Consider the following 25,111-nt stretch of genomic DNA (forward strand, 5'->3'; position numbering starts at 1 on the left):
TCCCACTGCCAGTGCCTTACTTTCTGTTTACAGTTAATGTCCTTGTTGGTTACATACATTCTTCATGTAAAACAGAATATAATTTATTCATTCCTAGAGCAACCAATAAAATGCTTGATTTTGGACAACCAGATATAGTAGTAAAGGGAGAAAACAATGAAAATAGCATTACTAATAGAAGTGTCGGTGTTAGGTGTCTATTTTGTACTATGCATGGAGAGCGTGATCATCAAATACCAAGAAATGTAATCTGACCAAGAAAATGTGACCTAAAGATACAGAAACAGTTCCACTTGTCTGGGCCTGGTTAAAAAGAATTTTCAAGCTGACATAGATATGTTGCCTGTATATCAGTGGCATAGCCAGAACTGATTTTTTTTTTTTTGGGGGGGGGGGGGCCAAGGTTAACATGGGTGGGCAGTAGGCATACAGGTCTATATTCTTGTCCATAAATAATGCCTGAGAGTGCACATATCAAAAAATTTCTAAGTAGTCTACAACAGCTGTTATGCATCATGAGCGAAACTTTACAATATTTACAATATTTTAACTTATTACATTAAAAATGCCTTATTAATCTATATTAATTTTATATTTACCGTAGTTTCTAAATATACAAGAATATTATGTTAAAAGCCAATAACACAAACATCAGATCCAATCAGTCATGTAATGAAATAAATATCAATGTATTCTTTTATGAATCCCCTTTCTAGAAAGGCAGAAATCATCATAACGACAATAAAATAGCAATAATCATAAGAAGGAGTGCAGAGAAGAACTAGGACAGTTCACATTAGAACCCAACATTGAAAAATAAAAATATTCAAATTCTGGTATCACCTCAGCAAAACAAAATCCTTCCATTGCTAAACATTTTGAGATGTTGCACAAAACTCTGCAAAAAACAAGACACCTAGAATCTTGCCATTCCATACAATCACAGCACTGACTCTCAGGAATCAAATAGCACCCATTATTAAAGAAAAAGCAGCAATACAAGTACTATACCCTTACCAGGCCCTAGAACACTAATACACCATCTACTGAGCAAACAGAACAAACTGGACTGCTACAAATCCCTGCAAAGAAACTACACGCTAGTCAAAATACTGCACTTCTGTCACACACAGACAGAACACTGACTGACATTTACCCAATACAGATATAAGGGACTACAAATTAGAAATAAACATACAGACAAAACCAAAATAGCCTGAGAAACCGGATGCTGAACAGTCGAACTCTAAAGAGCAAAATACAAAAATATATGAAATGCATATTCCCAAAGTTGTCTAACTCCAATCACTAAAAACATCTGTCTATCTAAATTAGAGATGTGAATCGGAACCAGAATTGGATCCGATTTCAGTTCCGATTCACATCTCTATAGATGTGAATCGGAACCAGAATTGGATCCGATTTCAGTTCCGATTCACATCTCTATAGATGTGAATCGGAACCAGAATCGGATCCGATTTCAGTTCCGATTCACATCTCTACTATCTATCTATTTATTTATTTATTTAACCTTTGTTGTCTGATCTTTTCATTTTTCTAATCGGTTGGTCATGGTGTCTTTTATTCCACTTTCCCCTTGTCTGTCTTTTCCTAATTCTTTTTTCAAAGTCTTTTGTCTTTCTGCTTCTCTCTCCTCCTATCTTCTTCCTTTACACACACACACACACACACACACACACACACACACACACACACGAGAAATGAGCCTCACTGCCCCATCCCCACCAGTCTCTCACTGCCAACCTTGTTCCTGCTCCTTCTTTTTCACTCACCCCTTCTCTTCTCCCTTCTCCCTTCCCTCTCACTCACCCCTTCCCTCTCACCCGCTTTTCTTCCCTCTAACTACTCCTCCCTTCCTTCTCACTCACTTTTCCTGCCTTTCAATACTTTCCCTCCCCTTCTTACCTCTTCTCTCTCACTCCTCCTCCATTTCCTGTCCATCCCTTCTTTCATCCCCTTCCCCTCTTTCCTCTCACTCCCTTCCTTTCCCCCTTCTCTCACTCCCCTCTCACTCTTTCACCTCCTTTTTCCCTCTCACTACTCCTCCCTTTGTATCCCATCACTTTCCCTCTCACTCATTCCTCCTTCCCTTCAATTCCATTCTTCCTCTCTCACCCCCTTCCCTCTCAGTCACTCCTCTTCCATCCCTTCCCTTCACTTCCACTTATTTAGCTCAGCTCCCTTTTCCTCCCCTCCCTTCCCAGTAGGAAGGAAGGGGAGGGAGGGGAAGAGAAACTGAGCGAGTAAGGTAGATGGAAAGGTAAGAGATGGGGAGAGGAGGTAAGGGAGTGAAACATTCCCACTCCTCTTCCCTTCCTTTCACAGCCTGTTACATCATCATTGGTCATCTTCAGCCCGCTGAAGGTGGTACTCTCATGGGCCGGTCTCCACCAGGCCATCCTGGTCCTTTGAAGCCCGTGGGTGTGTGAGTGAGTGAGTGAGTGAGTGAGTGTGTGTGTGTGTGTGTGTGTGTGTGTGTGTGTGGGGAACCCTCGCAAGCAGGTCTTGAATGTGCTGTTGCTCTTCTGCTCATGTGCTCGCAGGGGAGGGGGGATCCCCATGAGCACAACATCATTGCACGACTGCAGTTCTGCTCATGTGCCTGCAGGGGGTGGAATCCCTAAAGGAAGGTCCTCACCATGCTGCTGTGATGTCGGGCAGCTCTGTTTGGGTTGGCCTGAGTCCAAAGCGGGTAGGCCAGGTTTATGGCTACACCATACAAACTTTAAAAAGAAGCTGTTTGGCACAGTGCAAGTATTAAGAGCTCTAGGTGTAAATTTGACAGATTGAGATCATATCTACATACTCTGGCTTAAGAATGAGGTTCATGCTTGTTATATTTTGCAAGACAAACCAGATATAAATCCTGTATCTCCAATTCTGTGAATATATACTCTGTATACACAGATCCTCACCCATCCACACATACATACACAAGATGGAGGCAGAGCAGAATATTTCCCCATATACCTCATCATATAAAAAATATTCAGATTCTGGTGTCATCTAAGTAACTAACTCAGATTCCCTCCACTGCCAGGCACATTGTGAAATTCTACAAAGTACAACTGCAAAAAGCAAAAAACTCACTCTGTGTGTGCATATATATATAGCAAACCTGTCATACCATTTTAACACTAACTCACAGAACTTCTTACCTTAATGTTATGTGTCTCTTACACTGTTTTCTGCTTAGAATGATATGTGTTGAATTAAGCAAAATAAACAGGCCTATGAAAATGCAGCACTGCAGATATTACACCAGGTCCTAGAATACCAGCATACCTCCTGTTGGGAAACACAATGAACAAGACTGCTACAGATCTCTATATGGTAGCAGAATAGCTCAGCTCGGTCATATTTGAGAACACAGGCCTTCACCAAATACAGAATATTTGACCACATAAGAACATAAGAATTGCCATACTGGATCAGACCAAGATTTATTGAGCCTGGCATCCTGTCTCTGACAGTGACTAATATGGGTAAAAAGTAGATCCACATATTACAAATGGTTAAAAGGCAAGGTGAAAGAGGCTGTTTTAGCCAAAACAATGTCATTCAAAAATTGGAAGAAGGATCCATCTAAAGAAAACTGGGAGACTGGGCATGCGAGTGGCAAATGAAATTTAATGTAGACAAGGACAAAGTGATGCACTTAGGGAAGAGTAACCCAAATTATAGCTACAAAATGCAAGGTTCCACATAAGGAGTCACCACTCAGGAAAAGGATCTAAGCCATCGTTGAAAATATGTTGAAATCTTCTGCTCAGTGTGCAGCAGCAGTCAAGAAAGCAAATAGAATGCTAGGGAGTATTAGGAAAAGAATGGAGAATAAAACAGAGAATATCATAATGACTCTGTATCGCTCCATGGTGCAACCTCATCTTGAGTATTGTGTTAAGTTCTGGTCACCACATCTTAAAAAAGATATAGCAGAATTAGAAAAGGTACAGAGAATGAGATAAAGGGGATGGAACAATTCCCCTATGAAGAAAGGCTAAAGAGGTTAGGACTCTTCAGCTTGGAGAAGACAGCTGAGGGGAGATATTTAGATTTAGATTTATTAGGTTTTATATACCGTTACTAAGGACCCATCGTAATGGTTCACAAGAAACATAAAAAAAAACCATCGTGCTTTATCAAAATACATCCTTGATAAACCTAAAATACATCATTAATACCTAAAATACATCAATAATAGATCTAAAATATATCATAATTAAGCTAAAAATACATCTTAAATAATCCTAAAAATACTTCATAATAAAATAAAAATAACTGAGAATACAATATAATTAATCTAAAAGCAATTAGTTAAGATCAAATCTAAAACATATATGATCTTAAAACTATTGACAACTCCTCAGCGAAAAGTTATGATATGAAAAGATATGATAGAGGTCTATAAAATGAGTGGAATGGAACGAGTAATTTGTATCTGCTTTAGATCCTTTATGTACAGTGCTTTGTACATTGATGGTGCCTGGTGAATGATAAATAGTAACAGAACTTGGAAAACAGTAGCAGCGAATATCCTCTCCAAAACATAACTGGTCTTACTTATTTGTTTTAATCGTTGTGTGTTATTTTTATGGTTATTATATTTTATGATGTTTGTTACATTTACTGATGTTTTCTTGTTTAACTGCTTGGAAGTAGCAATATAGCAGTTTATACATTTTTATAAATAAATATAGAAATGCTGGCGCTACTAATTCACATGAATTTATTTGGCAGGTAAGTGAAATCATTATGATTCTCCCAGGGGTTTTTTGCTCTACAGTTTCTTCCTGTTCCTTTGGTCTTCATTTGGAATCAGGATGCAACAAGCTTTTATTCAGAACTACCAAGGCATTTCTCTTAGTTTTATAGTCACTTGGACAAATCATTGCAGTGATAGTCCTCAGCTGGGGGCCATGCCCCATGACTCCTTATGGAGCCCTGCAATCCATGAGCCTTGTATCTGCCCAGTAAGTGTTGCCGTCCCTCCCAGGGGCTGTGAGGCTGCCTCTGCAGCATCGCCAGCCCTGAGCTACCTGGAGAACAGATGTTTTGACCCAGGAATCCAAACCCAGGTCCCTCTTCATGGTAGTGCTGAGCACTGCAACCATGCTGGCCCAACATTCCCCCCTTTTTAGTTCTAGTTTTTCTTTTTTCCATGAGGAGATCAGTGTTTTGAAATTTGAATATGTTTTTGCAGCCGCTGCCACCATTTGGGGCCGATACAATACAGTGCGCTCACATGAGCGCACTGTTTAACCTGCTGTCAGATGCGGGTTAAATAGGCGCTAATCCACCCCCTAATGCAATAGGGGGATTAGCGCCTATTTAACGCGCGTCCGACGTGGAGTGAATGAGTTAGCGCTCATCATATGCAAATGCATGTGAATGAGGCTATTACTCGTTCACGCCGCATTCAAAAAAATAAATGTGCGTCTCAGACGCACATTTATCGCTCAGCTATTAACGCCTGCCTGGAGCAGGCGTTAATAGCTGAGCGCACGTAGAAGAAGTACAGAAAAGCAGAAAAAACTGCTTTTCAGTACTTCAATTAAAAAAAAAAAAAAACCTCCGCAGACCGTCGAGTTATGAAGACCGACGCCGGTAAACTCTGCGTCGGTTTTCAAAACCGCGGCAACAGTTTTCATTACTGGCAGACGGCCGGTTATGAAACTGATGCCGAGTTTACCAGCGTCGGTCTTCATAACCGGCAGCCACCATGGGGTCACTTTAGCAAGGAGGTGCCTCCTTGTTAGCGTGACCCCCTAATTTGCATATTGCATGGTGCCCCCCCCCCCCCCTTGCGGGCACCTTGCGTGCACTAAGAAAGCGGGCGGCCCGCTTTCCGCAAAATATGTACACCGGAGCACTACTTCTTATCAGACGCCCATGCTGGCATCACACTGCCACGTGTAAAGTATGATCAGAACGTGCTGCTGGAAGTGAGGAGGGGTGGGGGACGTCGCCAAGCTAGATTTTTCTTAATAAAAAGCTTGATGATATTACACAATCAAACAGAAAAATTAGAAACAAAACTGGAAGCAACAGGAGGGTTGAGACTACTTGGACATCCAGAAACAGGGAGGGAGTTAACACCTAAGAATATTGCTGTGCATTTCAAAGGAAATCTGTAGTAAGGTGCTACTGCTTACTGCACAACAGGTCACGCCCAGAGCTCTCCTGAGATCCTTCTCCTCTTTGTAATGGTGGCTTTAGATTAAGGACAGCAGCCAAAAGTTTGAAACTTCAGTGAATTTAAAGTTTGGGGGGCGGGGGGGGGGGGAGAGGTGGAAGAGACAAGACAAGAACAAAGTCTGAAAATGAAAAAACTATTACTGGTGAAACCTTTTCCTGAGCAGATACATTCCCTGCTTTATGCATTAGTTTATATGGATTCATGCAATTTTAAACTTCACCTTTTCTCTTCTAGTTTTTAAAAATCACTCTCCTTTTTTAGATCTTTTAATTTGTGCTATTACAAAATCTGAGAAGTGCCTTTAAGTCAAAGATGGTTTGCATACTGCGTTGTTCTGGGTTTCTGAGTTTAAAGGCCAGAGGAGGGAGGAATCTGGATGAAATGTATCAAAAGAATGCTGAGAGAGAAAAAGGGAGAGTTTGATCAAAGCTGGGGGTTGGGCAGGCTGGAAAGAGGAAGGCAAAACTTAAAGCCCGGATTTTGTTCCATCCAACAGGGCGGGGAAATGGAGTGCAGCACAGCAGGTACAGCCTGGAAGCAGAGTGACAGAGAAAAACAAAGTCCAAGCAGGCATTTACCAGTGACAGAATAAACCCATAAGTACTGGGCTGTTCCTGGTTAATGAGCGAAGGACCAGGACCTGGCTGCCAGGAAGTGAAGGGAAGCTCCATACTTGGAGTTTGACAGAAGTTTAACGCAGCTAAACAGCTCTTTATATCCCCCAGCAAATTAATGTCATTTCTCATCTAGTAACAGCTTTTGAACCATCATATACTAAATTCTCAGTTTGTTTCAAGGTGTCTAGCCCTGATTTTGATCTGATTGGAAAGGTATTTTGTGTACAGTTTCCCTCTGCAAAGAAAATCAGAGTGGCAGAGCTGCCACATGACACATTTTCTGGAGTTGAATTTGAACTATGATCCCAACGCATTGTGCTATGATCTTTCTGTTTTGAAATCAATATTTCCCATACAAAAATGCAGTCAGTGGGAATGTAAAAAAAAAAAAAGGTACCAGGATTAAACCTGAAGTATCTCTCTAGAGACTGGCTCCCTCCATAGCTTTGGAGGAACCCATAAAAATGAAAATTTACAAATGCTCATTTTATTTACTTTTCATGACAGAGGAATATAATATGCTGTTATATTTGAATTAGAAAGGGCATGCAGTGTGTTAGCTTGCTAAAAATAGTATTTCTTGAAAGAAAAGCAATAAAATAGTTGGGTCATTTTAAGTGAAAGAACATAGTTTAAATGTTTGCTGCCTTTTATTAAGTTATCATCCTTTTCTGCCCAGCAAATATTTGAAAGACCAGGACTGACTCGCCTGCCCTTTAGCAATCTGAAGTCAACTGGTAATGCTTGTCCCAGTCCACAGGTTAAAAACTGCTGTTCTAGAGAGAGAGGGCAGAAAAATGAGATTAACTATGAGAAACACTGCTTTGTTTAGAAAAACAGAAGTACAGGAACTGAAAGTATTATTACCCACTCATGGTCTGTTTTTTTTATACAACTTTACAATATATATAGTGCCCTATTATCTAGAAAGTTCCTTTATGAAGCATATAATTGCCAGCAGAATTTAAAGAATGTGTTTTTAAACAAAAAATGAAGTTTAATCCTCCTGTTTGGCCAGGGCCCAAGCAGTTTTTTGCCTTAAGGGTCAGGTAGCAGGGCATTAAACTCCTCCTCCCATATTGTACAGGTTCTCAGTGTCAGTTAATGAGCCAAGATGGGACCGTACACAATTCATGGTTTAGATCTTATGATTGATCATAGTCCTAAAAACCCCAGAAGCATACAGCATGAAAAGGAGATACCAGCAGAAGGAATAGTCACAGACTGGCATGGGTGGAATTATGGATGATAGGAGCTGGGGGGATTCTCATACAATGACTAGGAGAATGTCTGAACTGCCTTCCTGCTACCGTATTGAAAAAAGGAGATATTCATTTCTTGACCCCAGAGATTAAGCTCCACTTTGTTCCTATTGAGAGTTTAGGATCCTGGCTCCAGGCTTTAGCTCGTGCCCCCAATCCCTGCACTATTGTGATTGTCCAGTAATTCTCAGCTATTGAAATGTAAATGTGCTGGGAGCTGGAGAATGGAAGGCCTGTTCAGAAAGAGAGGGAAGCAGAGGAGAGACAGATACTGGGAGTAGAGAGGAGATGAGGAGGACAGAGTTTATGTTCATCTCCTGGAAGTGAACAGGTAAGCAGAATCTCATTTCTCCAGTCTCTGTCCATGAGGCTGCTGTTTTCCCCACTCATAGAAAGGGATACATTTCCAGGTTATTTTGTTTAATGTTCAGAAGTGTCCACTTCCAAAGAGCAAGGAAGGGCTGGCTAGTATTATCTTTCATGCTGTAGTTTGGTAGTGGGGGTAGGGCAGCCTCAGACTTGGGAGGTTTAGTCCAGATTTGACTGCTAGTTAAAGACTTGCAGCCAGGGCAGATGGTGTGTGAAAGAGCTCTGTCTACATCTTTCCTATAGTGAGCTAATGACTCTTGCATGCGATTCATATGTGGAACAGCACTGCAGCCTTGGCTTAGGCAGTGCTTAACAGAACAGTGACAGTCACCAGGAGGAGTTCCTATGCTGTTTGTAAAGTTTAGCTCCATTCCATACATATAGTGATATCTCTGCAGGAAAAGGGAAGATCTGTGTAACAAGCAAACACATTAGTGACTTAGGCTGATCCAGAGTTAGCTGAGAGTGAGACTTAAACAAAGGGTGTTTGCTAACTTAGCAGTCCCTCAATCAGCTGGAGGCAGTGCTTAGAGTAATGTATATATTCCCTTCTCAGTTGTCCTACAAGGAAATCCAGTTCAGTGAAGGTAAGGCCAGCCTGTTAACGGAAATATTAGTAGGGGTACAATTATTGGTATACAGGATGGGATGAATATAGGCTAGTATAGGTTGCCAGCAATCTCAGGGCTGCTAATGCAATGACAGCTCAAGGACAACAGGAATGGACTTTTAACAGGAAAAGAGCTTGAGAGGTTTCTCCCAATCTGTGCCTGTGGGGAGAACCTTCATAAACCAGTCCCGGCGTCATGGTCATATAGCTGCAAGAGAAAGGTGGAGGGAGGCTGCATCACGAAAACATTTTATCACTAGCTAGTAATATACAAAGAGTATTTGCAGAAATCTTCACTTCTCTGGGTACATGCCTTCTCAGATTTGGGAAAGGTTTTATTAATAAACCTGCTGAGTGTCATGGGGAGAGGAATGTATGCTAGAGCAGGGGTGCTCAAACCGGTCCTATGAGCCCCCTCAGCCAGACAGTCGGCTTTTCGGGATATCCTAATGAATATGCATGAGATTTATTTTCATGCACTACCTCCTGTGTATGGAAATATTTCTCATGCACATTCATTAGGGATAGCCTGAAAACCCGACTGGCTGGCTGAGGAATGTTTGAGCACCTCTATGCTAGAGGATCTGCCTGCTTTTCTCCTTGTTGGTAATAATGAGGGCAACATTCAGAAAAGTAGCAAACGGAAAACTTAGGTTAAGATTAGCTGAATAAATTGCCAGGGATGTTCCATGGGATAAACATCAGGTGTATGTTCCAGGATAACTTTCGAACCTAACTGGTTATGTTTAAATACCTAAATAACTTTTAACTTAACTGGCTGTCTTAAAACATAGCTGGTTAAATGGCTGCAAAATTAAACAAAAAAATTCCTAACAGCCTGCTGGCCCAATTTTTAGTTTGGTTTTATTAAAAATGTATAGCCCCCCACCCCGCCTTCCCAATCCTTCTAATATGTATTTATTTATTTATTTAATACTTATATACTGCTTATCAATGTTCCTAATTGGTTTCCAGAAATTGAAACTAACAATGAGCATAAAGACCTCCCTCCCCCTCCCCCCCCCCAAAAAAATGTGTAAAAACATTGCATGCCTATTGGACTGAGGAGCCTTCCTGGCCCCTTCCCCCCCCAAATATATTTACTTCTTGGGCACCCTCCACATTTCCCCCATCCCACCCTACCGCTCTTGGTACCCCCCAAGTCGCCCAGCATTGCTGTCAAAGCAATTATGGATGAAGCCAGGAGCATGCATAATCAAACCTTGCAAATAATTCTTTCTTAAATTATTTATAAATTATATATAACTGTGTTAATGTAGGACCATCCTAATAAGTACTCCTGGTCACCCAACCTTCATTGCTTTACTCTTAATCATAGATCCAAAAATTATGCAACATTGTTTTTTTGAGATTTTTTTTCATTTTGCAAATAAAATTAATTCCCTTATATTAATGGTTGAGTTTAAAGTCTTTTTTCATTATCCGAACATGATTAATGACGTGACTTTGGATTAGTGGATTTTGATGCCAAGAGGATTATAATTGTACCATGCTCCCCATCTTGTGGGCGATTTGGGGGGTGCTGGGTGGACCCAGAGGGCAGATATATTTGCTGAATTCAGAGAGCGGGGGAGAGGGGTAGATATGGAGACTTAGGCCCTATAATGTCAGCTCCAGTGGGCTGTAATAATTCAGGACTAGGCACACTGGTCCCTGTGCAGATTATAAATATACATTTATTATGGGTTTATTAGGAGATTAGACCCAGAAATATGTGAATAATCTGCATGGGTACTTTGCATATCCAGCTGTCCTGCAGTTAGGATGATCTTGAAGTTGTAAATTAAAGGGATGGTGGCTTCTTTTAGATGAACTATTACTGAAGGTTTGGGACCAAAGCAAAACCAAAGCAGAACAAGAAGTTCCATCCAGAACTAATCTAGCCTACTTTGTGGTTCACACATATGTGTGGATCCTAAAAATAAAATCACCCAATCAGAATACTCATGATCCCCTTGCCATATCCTCCAAATTTCCTTTTGATAGAACACCAAATGGAGAAGTAAATATTGTGGGGGGGGGGAGGGGGTAAACATGAACATACACACCGATCTCATAAACTTTCTTTCCCTTTGGAAAGTAGGCTAAAAATAGAAGACAAAGCATTTAGGGCATGATGAAAGTGAGGTAGAAAAGATCCCAAGGATAGGCTTGGGATATTTTGAGTCTTGTGGAAATGATTTTGTTTGTAATCACTTTATTTATTTATTTATTTATTTATTTATGGCTTTTTTTCATACCGACGTTCGTTTGCACATCACATCGGTTTACAAGGAACATATAGCATAAAACAAAGTGAAAGGAAAGAGAAATGGAAAATACATCTCAACATTATAAGGGAAAGTCACAAAAAGGGGAGGATAGGTTGTAAAACAGAGTAGGGGGGTGAGGGTGTGCAGGGTGCGGTAAAAATGTTTAACATGAATATTTTTATATACAAAGTGTTAACAAATATGTGAAACAGGAGAGAAGAACTTTGTACAGGAGTTTTATCTAAGGATGGTTGGATCTGGAGGGGTGATAGATGGTGATGGGGAAATTATGAAAAGGCTTGTTGAATAACCAGGTTTTAAGTTGGTTTTTTTTAATTCTGTGAGCTGGGTTCTAGTCTTAGATCAGGGGGCATCGAGTTCCAGAGGGAAGGGCCGGCGAGCGATAGTGCTCTATCTCTAGCGGAGTTGAAATGGGTTAGTTTAGATGAAGGTATGGGCATGGTTGCGTTGTAAGCGGATCTGGTAGGTCTTTTGGGGGTTTGGAAATGGAGGGAGTCGTTAAGCCAGTGCATGTTTTGGTTGTGTAGGGTCTTGTATATTATTGTAAGGCTCTTAAAGAGAATTCTGTGGTGGATTAGGAGCCAGTGGAGGTCTTTTAGAATGGGCGTAATATGATCTTTTCTTCGTGTGTTGGTGAGGACTCTGGCGGTGGCATTTTGAAGCATTTGGAGGGGTTTGAGGGTTGTTGCCGGGAGACCAAGTAGAATGGTGTTGCAGTAATCTATTTTGGAGAAGATTATTGCCTGGAGTACGGTTTGGAAGTCATTTAGATGTAGGAAGGGTCTTAATTTTTTAGTACTTTATTATATTTATTTATTTATTTATTTATATACCGACATTCGATCTGAGATATCACATCGGTTTATAATCAGGTACTGTAGGTATTTCCCTATCCCCAGAGGGTTTGCAATCTCTCAAAGATCACTTAAATTCTCAAATCAAAGATGATTTCGATATAATTTCTGGGTGGAGTGATGTCCCTATAGAAGAATTTCATTTTTATACGACGCTTCTTGCACTTGCATATACTTGTAGTCTGTAGTAGCAGTCTTTCATTGTTGTGTTTATGAATTTTTTTAGATTGAGTTCACTGTCCAAGATGACGCCTAGGTCTCTTACATCTTGCGCGATTGGGTTTTTGGGATGATGGGTGTTGATTTCGGTGAGGGTCTTTACTTTTGGGTCGTGAGATATTATTAGGAGTTCGGTTTTGGAGGAATTCAGAGCTAGATTTAGTTGGGTCAGTAGTTGGTTGATGGCGGTGAGGTGAGTTTCCCATTGTAGGAGGGATTTAGTGATGGATTCAGTAATAGGGATTAGAATTTGGATTTCATCGGCATATAAGAAATGTATAAGTCCCATGTTGGATAGGAGATTGCATATGGGCAGCATGTAGATGTTGAAAAGTGTGGAAGATATTTATTTATTTATTTATTTATTTATTTATTTATTTAACAGCTTTTCTATACCGACATTAGAATGCACATCATATCGGTTTACATCTCAAGATAGTGAGGAATCTTGGAGCACGCCTCGGGTTAGTTTGACAGGTGCCAATTCACTGTTTCCTATTTTGACCTTGTAATGTCTGTCTTGTAGATACGATTTGAACCAGTGTAGGGCAGTGCCTGTTATGACAATTTCGGTAAGTCTGTCTATAAGAATTTTGTGGCTGATGGTGTTGAAGGCTGCTGAGATGTCTAGCATTGCTAGAATGTAGGATTGGCCAAGGTCCTTTTAGGAGTGTGTTGGTTAGGGAGATTAGTAGGGTTTCAGTGCTAAAGAATTTGGAAAGTGAAGATTTGTTATCTCTTGGATTCTGTACTGAAATTTCTTTAGCTTTTATTTGGAGGTATATTGTAGTCATGTTAATCTTTTGGTTTCCTCTTCAGAGGGAGGCATACGTTGTGTTTTAGAACTAACAAACCCTCCATGACTGAAAAATATAACTGTTATCCTAGGATTACATGATTTTAAGAAGCCCTAAATCATGATGTCTTCAGTCTGGAATACCAAGAGAGCTCTTCTTCATGGCGTTTTCACCCATGTTATATAAAGACTGGGATTCTTTGCAAACCCAACAGGGCTTCCTGATGAAATCTGGTGTGGTCAGAGTTTAAGGAGCATGGAATTGTCAAGTTGCCATATTTTGGACCAACGGCCCTTGTTCTGTCCGTTTGCATTTTATGCTGGATAAAGTATGGTTGCTGTGGTTAGTACACTTGCATGAATAGATCATTCATTTTGTTTCGACAAAGGTAGTGTTATCTCCTGAAATGGATTGTTAGTCCAATAAAAAAGGTACCACTTTTTATTTTTTGGTTTATTGACCTTTGTTTTTTCATTTTTCTACTGGCGAAAGAGCATGTCTTGCGCACATTTTAATTTCACAGATTTACATTTTTCAGACATATCTATATTTTTGTTTGCTTTTCAGAATCTGTTTCTGGCAGATTGTTGGGTACGTAACTGTCTGAGTCCCATGCAAGGTTCTGAATCTTTGTTGCATTCACCAATGATTAGATTGTATAAGGGGGAGCAGGCAAATGTTTATTTATTTATGTATCATCTTTGTGAAAAAGTAAAAAAAAAATAAACCAATTGAGAATTGGACAATCTCAATTCACATAGATTAGAAAGGGTTTCCTGTGATGGATAAGCCTTGCATTCCATTCCAGGCTGGCGTCTTTCTCTAGCATCTTTGGATCTCTGAAATGTTTTCATACTAGACGTAATACTTCCCCTTCCATTTCAGAAATGACGCTCCTAGCCTCGCAGCCTGCTTCATTAGAGCACCCGTCTGTCTCAGCTACCACTGAAAATCCAGAGCAAAGGATGCTGGAAAAGAGGTCAAAGGTCATTGAAGAGCTTCTTCAGACAGAGAGAGATTACCTCCGAGATTTGGAGACATGTGTGGAGCAGATCATGTTACCCCTTCAGCGTGCACAGGTGGGAGATCTGGGAGCTGGAATGGGAGAGTTCCTCATTCCCCATCCTGAGATTTAAGTAATTTAATATGTCTACTACCCTAGAGGAGAAGAAAGAGACATTCAGAGATAGAAGTGGGATTTTTTATGTGGAAAGCTATTTCTAGAACAAGAAGTTCAAAGGGAATAAGATGAGAAGTAACATTAAGTAATATTTCTTCACAGAATGGTAAATGCATGGAACTACCTCTCAGTGAAAGTAGTGGAGGCAAAAACAATAATAAAATTCAAGAAAACATGGAATAAGCACTAAGGATCCTCAGATGTGAGGGAAGAGAAAATAAAGTTGGAGATTAAGTGGTCTGTGTGGTAGTGTACTGAAAAAGAAAACTAGGCAAACTAGATCCACTTTATGGTCTTTATCTGTTGTCATATTCTATGTTTCTATTAAGCATAGAGGCCAGTAGACTGGAACAGGAAATTTCTAGTGCAGAGGTAAGCAATTCCAGTCCCTGAGTGTCAGAAACAGGTCTGGTTTTCAGACTAGCCACAATGAATATGCATGAGGTATATTTGCATGCACTGTTTCCGTTGTATGCAAATATATCTCATGCATATTCATTGTGGATGTCTTGAAAACCAGAACTGTTTGTGGCATTTCAGGACCAGAGTTGCCTACCTCTGCTGTAGTGTAAGGGGCAGCTTTGTTTTTCAGAATATGCTCTGTGTTTGGGTACCTGCGACTGTGCACATGAGGACAACTGTGCATGGTCTAACACAGTGTTTCCCAACCAGTGTGCCGCGGTACACTGGTATGCTGTAGCTGTATCCCTGGTGTGCCACGGCAGTCTTCAGTTTTCTTTTCCCTACAACAGCTGGCCTGCAGGATATCCTCCCACCAGCAGGGGGAGTCAAAGAGCAGCACTTATTTGCTGCTGCTGCTGCTGCTTCTGCTTTTTCCTTTTTCCCTCTGCTGGCTGCCTTCTACAATTGAAACTGCACTGGTCCTGTAGGCTCACAAGACCTGCTGGCCCCCATGCAGTTCCCATTATAGAGGGAAACAGGCAGAGGAGAAAGAAGCATCACCAGGTAAGTGCTGCTGGAAGGGGCAGCCAAATTTGCTAGAAAGCTGGGGATGTTGGGGGAAAGGGAAGGGAAGGTGATGGGATAGAGGTGCAGAGAGAGGGAAAGAAAGAGAAACTGTTGATGCCAAGGTGGGGAGAGGGTAGGAAAGGAAAGGTGGTGGAAGGGGATGGTGGAATGAGTGTAAGAGAGAGAAGTGCTAGAGATGATGTCAGGGGGCAGAGGGAGAGAGTAGGAAAATAATGCCAGGAGGGTGGAGGAAGAGAGCAGGGAGGGGAAGATGATGGTGGCAGAGTAGGGACAGAGAAGGGAGGGGAAGGTACAATTATCATTCTCCTTTTCAAGCAGATACTATACAATAACTCCAAACACATTCCCTGATCTAAATGTTTGCACTACTTTTACTTTTGTAAAGACTATTTTGATCCTTGGAACTATCCTACAATTTCAGAATCCCAAGTTATTTACATCTCCTGTTATTTATTCCCCAAATTATATATAATTGTATTGTCATATATCCTTCACCTGTTAAGTACGTCTCCTTTGTATTATTTGGATTTTAATTGTTTACTGGTTTTATTTTATATCTGGTATGTTCCATTCTAAATTGTTTGGATTGTAAAGCTTGTTGCTGAATTATTGTTCATTGTAAACCGAGGTGATGTTTTCTAACGTGCCGCAGTATATAAAAAATCCTTAAATAAATAAAATAAATAAAGGTAATGATGAGAGGAGGAGGGAGGTGATAATATCAGGGGGTTAGGGGAGGGAAAAGGGAAGAGAAGGTGATGATGTAGGAGACAGAAGAGAGAGTAAAGGGAAGAGAAGATGATGCCAGGAGGTAGAGAGAAAGACGAAGAGAAGGTGATGATGCTGGGGAATAGGGACAGGAGGAGAAGGTGATGGTACCAGGGGTGGTGGGGGGAGAGGGAAAGGAAGAGAAGGTGATGATATCAGAAGTGATGGGGGGAGAGGGAAGAGAAGATGATGCCAGGGGGTAGAGAGAAAGATGAAGAGAAGGTGGTGATGCTGGGGAATAGGGGACAGGAGGAGAAGGTGATGGTACCAGGGGTGGTGGGGGGAAGGGAAGAGAAGATGGTGATGCCAAGGGTGGTGGAGAGAAGATGAGGATTGCAGTGGAGTGAAGGGAGAGGAAAGAGAGGGGGGGGAAGATGTTTGAAGATGTGAAGCCTGGGAGATGGGGGGAAAGGGAAGGGGGAACAGAAAAGGTGATGATGCAAGGGGAAACAGTGATGGGAAGGCAATAATGCCAGGGGTTGGGGAGGAGAAGAAAGGAAAGAGAATGATGATGATAGGAAAGGTGATGGTCTGTGCCTTGATGAAATGAGTCCAATGCCAGGTGTGTCACAACATAAAAAAGTTTGGGAACCACTAGTCTAGCAAAGTCTTGTCATCTTTCATGAGTCTCAGGTTTGCCCCTGAGCTTATACAACACTACTTACAATGACATCACCAGTTATTGGAGAGCTCTTTATGCCTTCTTTCTTTAAGAGTAGAGGCTGTGCACATTCTCTTCCTTTTTTCATCCCCCATATTACAGGCTTAAAAAATGAGTTCTCAAATTCCATGACCTCAGCCTTTCTTTGAGGAGTGTCTTTAATTCTCTGTGTTATCTAGAATTTCATATTTCATTGGATGGAGGTAGGGAGATTCTGTATAATTCCCTGAGTTTCTACATTTCTTGAAAGGAGAAGGAAGGTGAGACCCAGGTGTAACCCCAAGTAACTCAAATTTGTCTACTCTGTATTTCAGATCTACCTTGGAAATGGAGGATGTGGAAACCCATAGAACATTAACTGATATTGTTACATTTCTTCTTTCTGCCAGATTCATAATGTAGATTTTGATGGTCTTTTTGGAAACATTCATGCTGTGATTAATGTATCAAAGAAGGTTCTGGCTGCTCTGGAGACCTCAGACACTGTGGGTATGGATTTTACTCTACCTGCTCCCTGAGATTTAAAGCATGTTGGTTGTGATTCTTTGGGTGGACAACGTGACAAGGATAGGGCTATGGAATTTGTTTTCCTTCAGAAACATTCTGAATGTTTCAGTATGGACAAGAATGAAATAGATCCATTCAGAGTAAGTCTCACCAGACTTTGAGAACTCTCAATGAGATGTTACAGCATTTTGGTGAATGTGGTCTTTGACTGGTTTCCTTAGGATTTGAGACAGGGTACCTACATTTAGAAGCTAAGGTTAGGACTTTTCAGCTTGGAGAAGAGACAGGGTACCTACATTTAGAAGCTAAGGTTAGGACTTTTCAGCTTGGAGAAGAGACGACTGAGGGGGGATATGATAGAGGTGTTTAAAATCATGAGAGGTCTAGAACGGGTAGATGTGAATCGGTTATTTACTCTTTCGGATAGTAGAAGGACTAGGGGACACTCCATGAAGTTAGCATGGGGCACATTTAAAACTAATCGGAGAAAGTTCTTTTTTACTCAACGCACAATTAAACTCTGGAATTTGTTGCCAGAGAATGTGGTTCGTGCAGTTAGTATAGCTGTGTTTAAAAAAGGATTGGATAAGTTCTTGGAGGAGAAGTCCATTACCTGCTATTAAGTTCACTTAGAGAATAGCCACTGCCATTAGCAATGGTTACATGGAATAGACTTAGTTTTTGGGTACTTGCCAGGTTCTTATGTCCTGGATTGGCCACTGTTGGAAACAGGATGCTGGGCTTGATGGACCCTTGGTCTGACCCAGTATGGCATTTTCTTATGTTCTTATGTTCTTATTGCAATTTACCCTCTCTCTCTCTCATTTCATTACATTTATAGGAACAGTGTTCCTAGATCATCGAGCAGAACTGGAAGATGTGTATAAGGACTATTGCCAGAATCACGAGGACGCCATTGCACTGCTAGAAGGATATGAAAAGGATGATAAGATACAGAAACAGTTGTTGGAGTATCTTGAGACACTCAAGTATGAAATCTAAGCTGCTCTCTGAATCTTTTTTCATTTGTGACCTGTCTTTCAGAATCTTCACTCCTCATCTCATGTAAAACCATTATTCTTTAAGGGGATGATGATTATGTAACAGCCTACACAAAGTTTTCAAAGTGAATTTAACCACATATGTTCGCTTTGAAAATCCCATCAAAACTACCTGAACACAATTACACTTGATAAAATGTATGCAGAAATTGTTCTGGAAATTTTACACACATAATTTTGCCTCCTGGAATGTCTCCATTCAGTCTGGGTAAACTTGCGCATACCCTGGTCATGCTTTTTTTTTTTTGACCTATAAGGATCTGTGCTCCTTTGGTTCTCTGTTGATAAGCAGAGCTGAATTAGCCATGACATGAGGGTGACATCATCTGGCAGCACCAAATGGACCCTTCTCTTCTAGCTCATAGCGCTTTTGCTCTTCTGTGCATGCATGGGATTTCCTACCTGCACACTGCTTGTGAGTCCTTCAGTCTTTTTGTTTGATCTTCTGCATTGAGGTGTACCCTGTCGCATTGTTTGATACTTTGTAGCTTTTCTTTTGTTCTTCAAACTCACTTTGAGTTACCTTGCTGCTGTGGCAGCAGTACAAAACATATAACAAATTGTTGCTCCAAGAAGGCCACTTCTAATGGCTTTGAGGATTGTGTGGCCGAAAGATACCCATCACCGATGACCACGATATTTATTACAAATGCCTGGGGCCAGATCACTACACAGCCAATAGCTTTGTCTGCAGCTGAATAAAAAGTGCTAGAAGATGGAAACATTTGCAAATCCAGTGAAAGGTTAGTCGTTTCTCTTCTCAGAGTGGGGTTTCCTTGGGCTCCCTCCATGCTGAGTTGAGCAGGAACTCTTCAAGCATAACCTACCCTTCTACGTTGATTCCTGGACCCACTGTACTTCTGAGGGTTGAGCGAGGCATCGAAAGGATTATGAACAGAGGTTGGTGAAGCCTTTGTCACATGTCCATGGAGCTCGTCGACATACAAGAAAAAAAAGCACTATGCATCAGAGCTAGCAGCACAGTTGATGCCACCGAACCTAAGGTCAGGATCATTCCTGTCAATGCATTAGGCCATAGTGCCATCAATGCACTGGCCCTTGTCCTCTCTGTCTCCATCACTGTGCCAGGCTTTTATTCAACCAACACAGTTATTCAGTCTGTCGACATACCCAACATCAAAACCATCAATGCTCCTGGTGCAATTGGAGCAGTGGTCTCCGGCCCCATCATTGCACTCAAAGCAGGAACAGTCATTGAGGGGCCCTGAGGGCAATTCATTGTACTGACTTCCTTTTCTCTGTCCCACCTCCTCAATCAGAGTTTGTTTTGAGATTCCGGATTCAATATGCTTCATTATGCCTCTGGTTTCCATACATCTGCCAGTGCAGGAGCTCCACAGGAGGATGACCCCATACTGGCCTCAGAGAAGAATGTCTCTTCCCCAGCTCCTTGTCAGAGGACATAGGCCATAGATCAGGTGGCAGAATTGGTGAAAATGTTCTTGATCTCACGAAGGGCACCCTTCATCCTCTCTTCTTCAAAGTGATGGATTTGCTCTTTAAAAGGAGAGTCTCTCTTGTCTGCACTTCTTGGTAGCTTCCATCAGAGGTCCCAGTAGTGGGATCTAGCACCCAACCCAACCTTCTGTGAAGGAATTTAGCCAGTTTGAGGAAGGAGCACAGGACACTATAATCTGGAGAAGGCCCCGGGAATATTTCCATCTGCAATGACCAGGGACCCTGTCCTGATCACCTTCATTAGTGGGGTCGTGGATTAGTGTCCCTTCACCTTTCAGTGCTGAGGAAGGGTGTAGGGGATTCCCTCAGAACCCCTATTTGATTCACCAAAGCATTCTTCCCCACCAGAAGACCTCTCATACTCCAAATTCTTGGACAAGCTGGGCAAGGTGATGAGAGTCAATGTCCATGAGGACAAGGACCCTAGCACCAAGGTGTTTGGCCTTCTCTGGATTCTGGAAACACCATCCAAGCCTGCAGTGATCCTGGTTCATTTGATCCTATGGGATTTACAAATGTGAGAGAGTCCTGTCTCTTGTCCTCCAGTAGCCAAGGGGCTTGAAATATAGAGTGCAACCAACTCTGGGGTATGGAATAGTACATCTACTACATCAACCAGTGGTTGTAATCACCATTAAAATTAATTAAAAAGATTAGATCTTTTCCACCACCTCCCGCCCCACTGGGTAAGGACCTTAGATTGTAGACAGTTTTGGAAAGAAGGTCTTCCAGATCTTGTTGCTCAATTAGGCCAATGCAATACCGTGCGCTAGTCCCAGTGCATGATTCAACACGTGACTGGATGCATGTTTTAGACATACGTCCATAACTCCCGATGTAAAACGGGAGTTAGTGCATCCAAAATGTGCATCCAACTGAGCGGGTAGCTAATAGCACTGTCACATGCAAATTCATGTTGATGAGGCTATTAGCTATTTCCCCCAATGCAAAAAAAAAAAAAAAAAAGTGCGCCCAAATGTGCACATTTTTACCCTAAAAATTAACGCCTGCCCTGGAGCAGGTTTTAATTCTTGAGGAGCCCAAAAAATGTACAGAAAAGCAGAAAATATTGCTTTCTTTAGTTCCTCCGACTTAATATCGTGGCAATATTAAATTGGAGAAACCGAAAAAGGAAAAACTTTATTTACAAAAATAAATACATAAAGTGTGCTGGCAGTCAGATTAGGAAGAGGGACGCTCAATTAATAAGCGCCCATTTTCCTAACCTGTGGCTCTGCACAGGTTAGGAAAATGGATGCTCGTAAAATTGAACGTTCATTTTCCTAACCCGCTGACAACCACCTCTCCTGGGCGTCTACTGCCAGGAGGTGCTAGGTGCGCACAATTTCCCCTAGCGCCTCCTTTTTACCATAGCAGCCCATTTAAATATTACATTGGGTGCCCTGAAGAAGTGCATCGGCGCACGTTAGGAGAGCAGGCACTCAATCTTGAGCATCCATTTTCCGAGCGCCGATATTGCATCGGCATGAATGTTTGCATTGTGGCCTACCAATTCCATTGTATGATACTTATACAGCTGTATCGACAAGCTGAATCCTCTGGTAGAGTCACTGGATGGAGAGCAGGAAAGCTATCAGCACGCTCTTCTGGACACAGAAAAGTGTGAATGTAGTATTTTCTCTGCTTGGTTTATGAATTGTTTAATACTGCCACAAGATCTTCTGCAGCGGCTATCAGAGTATATTGGATGGCTTGATTGAGAGCCAGCTGCTTGTGTGATGATGTTCAGGATAAGTTGGTCAATGTCCCATGTTTGGGGAACAATCTTTTTGGAGACAAGGTCAGAAGAACATTTGCCAAATTAAGGAGAAGTCTATATTGACTTTCTTCCTCTAGGCATCCTTACTTTGCTTTTAAATGCTACTCCTTCCAAAGATGCCCCTTCTGTCAATTTCAGCGGTATTGTGCGCCACTTGCATTACCACAGCAGCAGTTTCAGCATGCAGTCATCAGCAGGAGAGATTCAGACTAAACCTGGGTCTAGTTTTCGACGGAGCTTGGCCCTCAGGCCATGACACCTCCAGTAGGGGAAGAATTCACTTTTACCTAGAAAATGTGGTGGAAGATTGCCAAGAATAAGTGAGTCCTTAAAGTTGTGGAGTCTGGTTACTGCTTGTACTTCTGACATCCCCCAGTGCTGCACCAATGTTTGGTCTTCAACCCGGATCCATCTCACTCAACTCAGCTCCTTGTCAAGATGCAGTCTCTTCTCAGTTAGCAGGCAATTGAACCTGTCCCTCCCAAAGACCTTGACAAGGGATTCTACTTCTGCTATTTCCTTATCCACAAGAAGTCAGGGAGATTGAGATCCATCATGGATTTATGATCAAGAGCCCTATTACAGGAGAAGTTCAAAATTAATTTCCTTCACACTTTCTTGCCTTTCATTCAAGTGGGAGACTGGCATTGCACCCTGGATCTGAAAGATGCATATGCTCATATACCCATCCAGCATTCTCACTGGAAATACCTCCATTTCATAGTGGATTCCTCTCATTACCAATGCAGGGTTCTCCCTTTTGGACTGTTGGCCCAGAGGGTTTTCACGAAATGCTTAATGTTAGTGTTGGCACACCTTTGTCACCAGGGAATTTGTGTCTTTCCTTACCTGAACAACTGACTAGTGACAGGGCTTTCCCAAGCAGGGTTGTTGGTTTCCATGTTGAAGATGATCCAACTCCTCCAATCATTGGAGTTCATAATAAACTTCACAAGATCAAGTCATGTTCGCACCCAAAGAATCAAGTTCATAGGGACATGGATAGATTCCCTGGAGGAGAAAGTGTTCCTCCCTTTGGAACGGGCATTATGCCTTTGAATCTTGATGTGGAACCTACTACAGTGGGAGGAAGTCCTGACCTGAAAAGTTTTGGTTATCCTGGGCATATGGTGGCAGCAGTGCATTTAGTTCCCAAGTCCCACCTCATCATGAGGATTCTCCAGTGGAGCCTCTGTTCTCAGTGTGATCGATTTGCTTCATCCCTTGTTAAACCCTGTGAGGGTCACCATAGATGTTAAGAAATCTCTCCACTGGTGGCTAGAGCCAAACATTCTTGAAGTAGGTATTCCTCTTTGGCTTCTACCTAATGAAGTAATGCTAGCAGCAGTTGTCTACCAGGGGGTGGGATGTACCCATGACTTCTTCCAAACCCAAGGGATCTGGTCGAAATCAGAGCATCTATTTCAGATCAACCTCCTTGAGATACCATCAGGCATACATTGAGAGTTTTTTTTTCACATCTTTGAGTAAACAGAATTCTAATGCAAACCAACAACTAGGTAGCAGTGTTCTATGTGAACAAACCAAGGGCACAGGGTTGTGGACCCTCTGCTAAGAATCTCTAAGAATTTGGGCATGCCCTTGCAGCCACAGAACCTTTCTACAAGCAACTTATGTTCCCGGGATCTCATGTTGGTGGATCACATCGGCAGAATTTTTCACCTCCAAGAATGGTCTGTAGACCAAAGAGTGGCGGACAGGTTGTTCGACCTCTTGGATCACCCATCAAATGACTTGTTCACATCAGAGGACAACAGGAAAGCTGAAATATTTTGTTCCTTTCTTCAAAGCAAGTTCAGATCCGCTCTGGATGTTTTTGTGTTCAAATGGGATGCAAATCCTGCTGTATGCCTTTTCTCCATTCCTATTGGTGGTAAGAACAGTGCAGAAAGTTCTCAAGGACCAGGCGCACCTTATCCTGATTGCTCTAGTGTGGCCCAAGCAAGTGTGGTTCTCTTACCTCGATACATTGTCAGTGAGCCCTTCATTTCCTCTGGGATCCTTTACTAACTTTATTACTAACTTTATTACTAACTTTACTAACTTTACTAACTCAAGAGAAAAGTCATCTGTGTCATCTGAACCTACTCTCTCTTGACAGCATGGATATTGAGCACTCAGTAATCCCATCAGTGTCACTGTCCAAGGAAGTTGAATATACTGTGATTTTGGCCAGAAAGCTTTCCATTAGATGAGCTTACAGTTTTAAATGGAAAAGATTTTCATCTTGGTGTCAAGCAGGCTCCCTGAATCTGTTTGCCTGTGCTCCAAAGGATTTGCTTCATACTTATTTTCCCTCTCCTCATCAGGTCTCGAATATATAGTCAGTCAAGGTGCATCTCAGTGCCATTGCGGCTTATGTTCAAGTGGATGACAAACTGATCTCCATACATCCTCTGATGTCGAAGTTTGAGAAGCTTATGGCATACAAGACTTCCGGTTGTCAATCCCCCGGTGCCATGGAATATTAATGTAATCTTGGCACAACTAATGAAGCCGCTTTTCGATCCATTGGTCTGCTTCCTTAAAAGTTCTTCACCTGGAAAGTACTGTTCCAAGTAACCATCACTTTGGCTAGAAGAGTCAGTGAGCTTCAGGCATTGGTTCATTACTCTTGGTACTTGCAATTTTTCCACAATAGAATGATGCTTCACCCTCACCCCAAGTTTTGAACAAAAGTAGTTTCGAACTTTCATCTCAATCAAGCCATTTTGTTGCCCATTCTCTTTCCAGGACCTCATGCACATACAGAGAAGTAGTCTCTCCATTCACTGGCCTGTAAAAGGGCCTTGGCCTATTATCTAACAAAAACTCAACCACATCATCAGGCTTCTCGACTTTTTGTCTCATATGATCCTAACTGACTGGGAATAGTAGTTGCCAAGTGCACATTATCCAACTGGCTAACAAACTGTATCACACATTGCTATGCTGTGACTGGCATCAAGATTACAGGCTCTATCAAGGCTCATCAAATAAGAGCCATGGCAACCTCAATGGCTCACTTAAGAGCTGCACCCATCAGACATCTGCAAAGCTGCAACTTGGAAGTCAGTTCCCACCTTCACATTCCATTACTGTCTCGACAATCTATCATGAATTAACAGTAGCTTTGGGCAAGCAATTTTGTGCAGCCTGTTCTCCCAGTAGTTCACTCTCCACAGGGGCAAGGGGCGAGGGATGGTGATTGTGGTGGGTTGAGGTTTCTTTATTCAGTAAGTAGTCTGCTATACAACTGTCAGCTTGGGACTCCCCAAGTGTCATTGCTAATTCAGCTCTGCTTGTCGACAGAGAAATCAAGATTGATTAATGTAAACTGGGTTCTCTGGAGACAACAGGATGAATTAGCCATTCTTATTTCCCGCCTGCCTTCCTGGAGTGTTGACTACCTAGCTAAAGCTAAGCTCTGCAATTAACTGAGG

General features: G+C 41.8%; 1 protein-coding gene across 14 annotated transcripts in view; it reads left to right on the top strand.

Annotated features, from left to right (window-relative positions):
- DNMBP (dynamin binding protein) overlaps window positions 1–25,111 on the top strand; it is a 244,578-nt gene that overhangs the window by 183,624 nt on the left and 35,843 nt on the right. For 13 of the 14 annotated variants that reach the window (XM_029610066.1, XM_029610063.1, XM_029610067.1 and 10 more), the window contains 3 exons: window positions 14,128–14,321; window positions 17,231–17,330; window positions 18,190–18,337. In XM_029610066.1, coding sequence (XP_029465926.1) covers window positions 14,128–14,321; window positions 17,231–17,330; window positions 18,190–18,337 — 442 coding nt within the window. Of the gene's footprint in view, window positions 1–8,347; window positions 8,431–14,127; window positions 14,322–17,230; window positions 17,331–18,189; window positions 18,338–25,111 lie in introns of those variants that run through there. The other variant, XM_029610077.1, reaches the window with a different exon arrangement.

The sequence above is a fragment of the Rhinatrema bivittatum genome, chromosome 7, assembly GCF_901001135.1.
Source record: "Rhinatrema bivittatum chromosome 7, aRhiBiv1.1, whole genome shotgun sequence".
In the NCBI taxonomy this organism is placed as follows: domain Eukaryota; kingdom Metazoa; phylum Chordata; class Amphibia; order Gymnophiona; family Rhinatrematidae; genus Rhinatrema; species Rhinatrema bivittatum.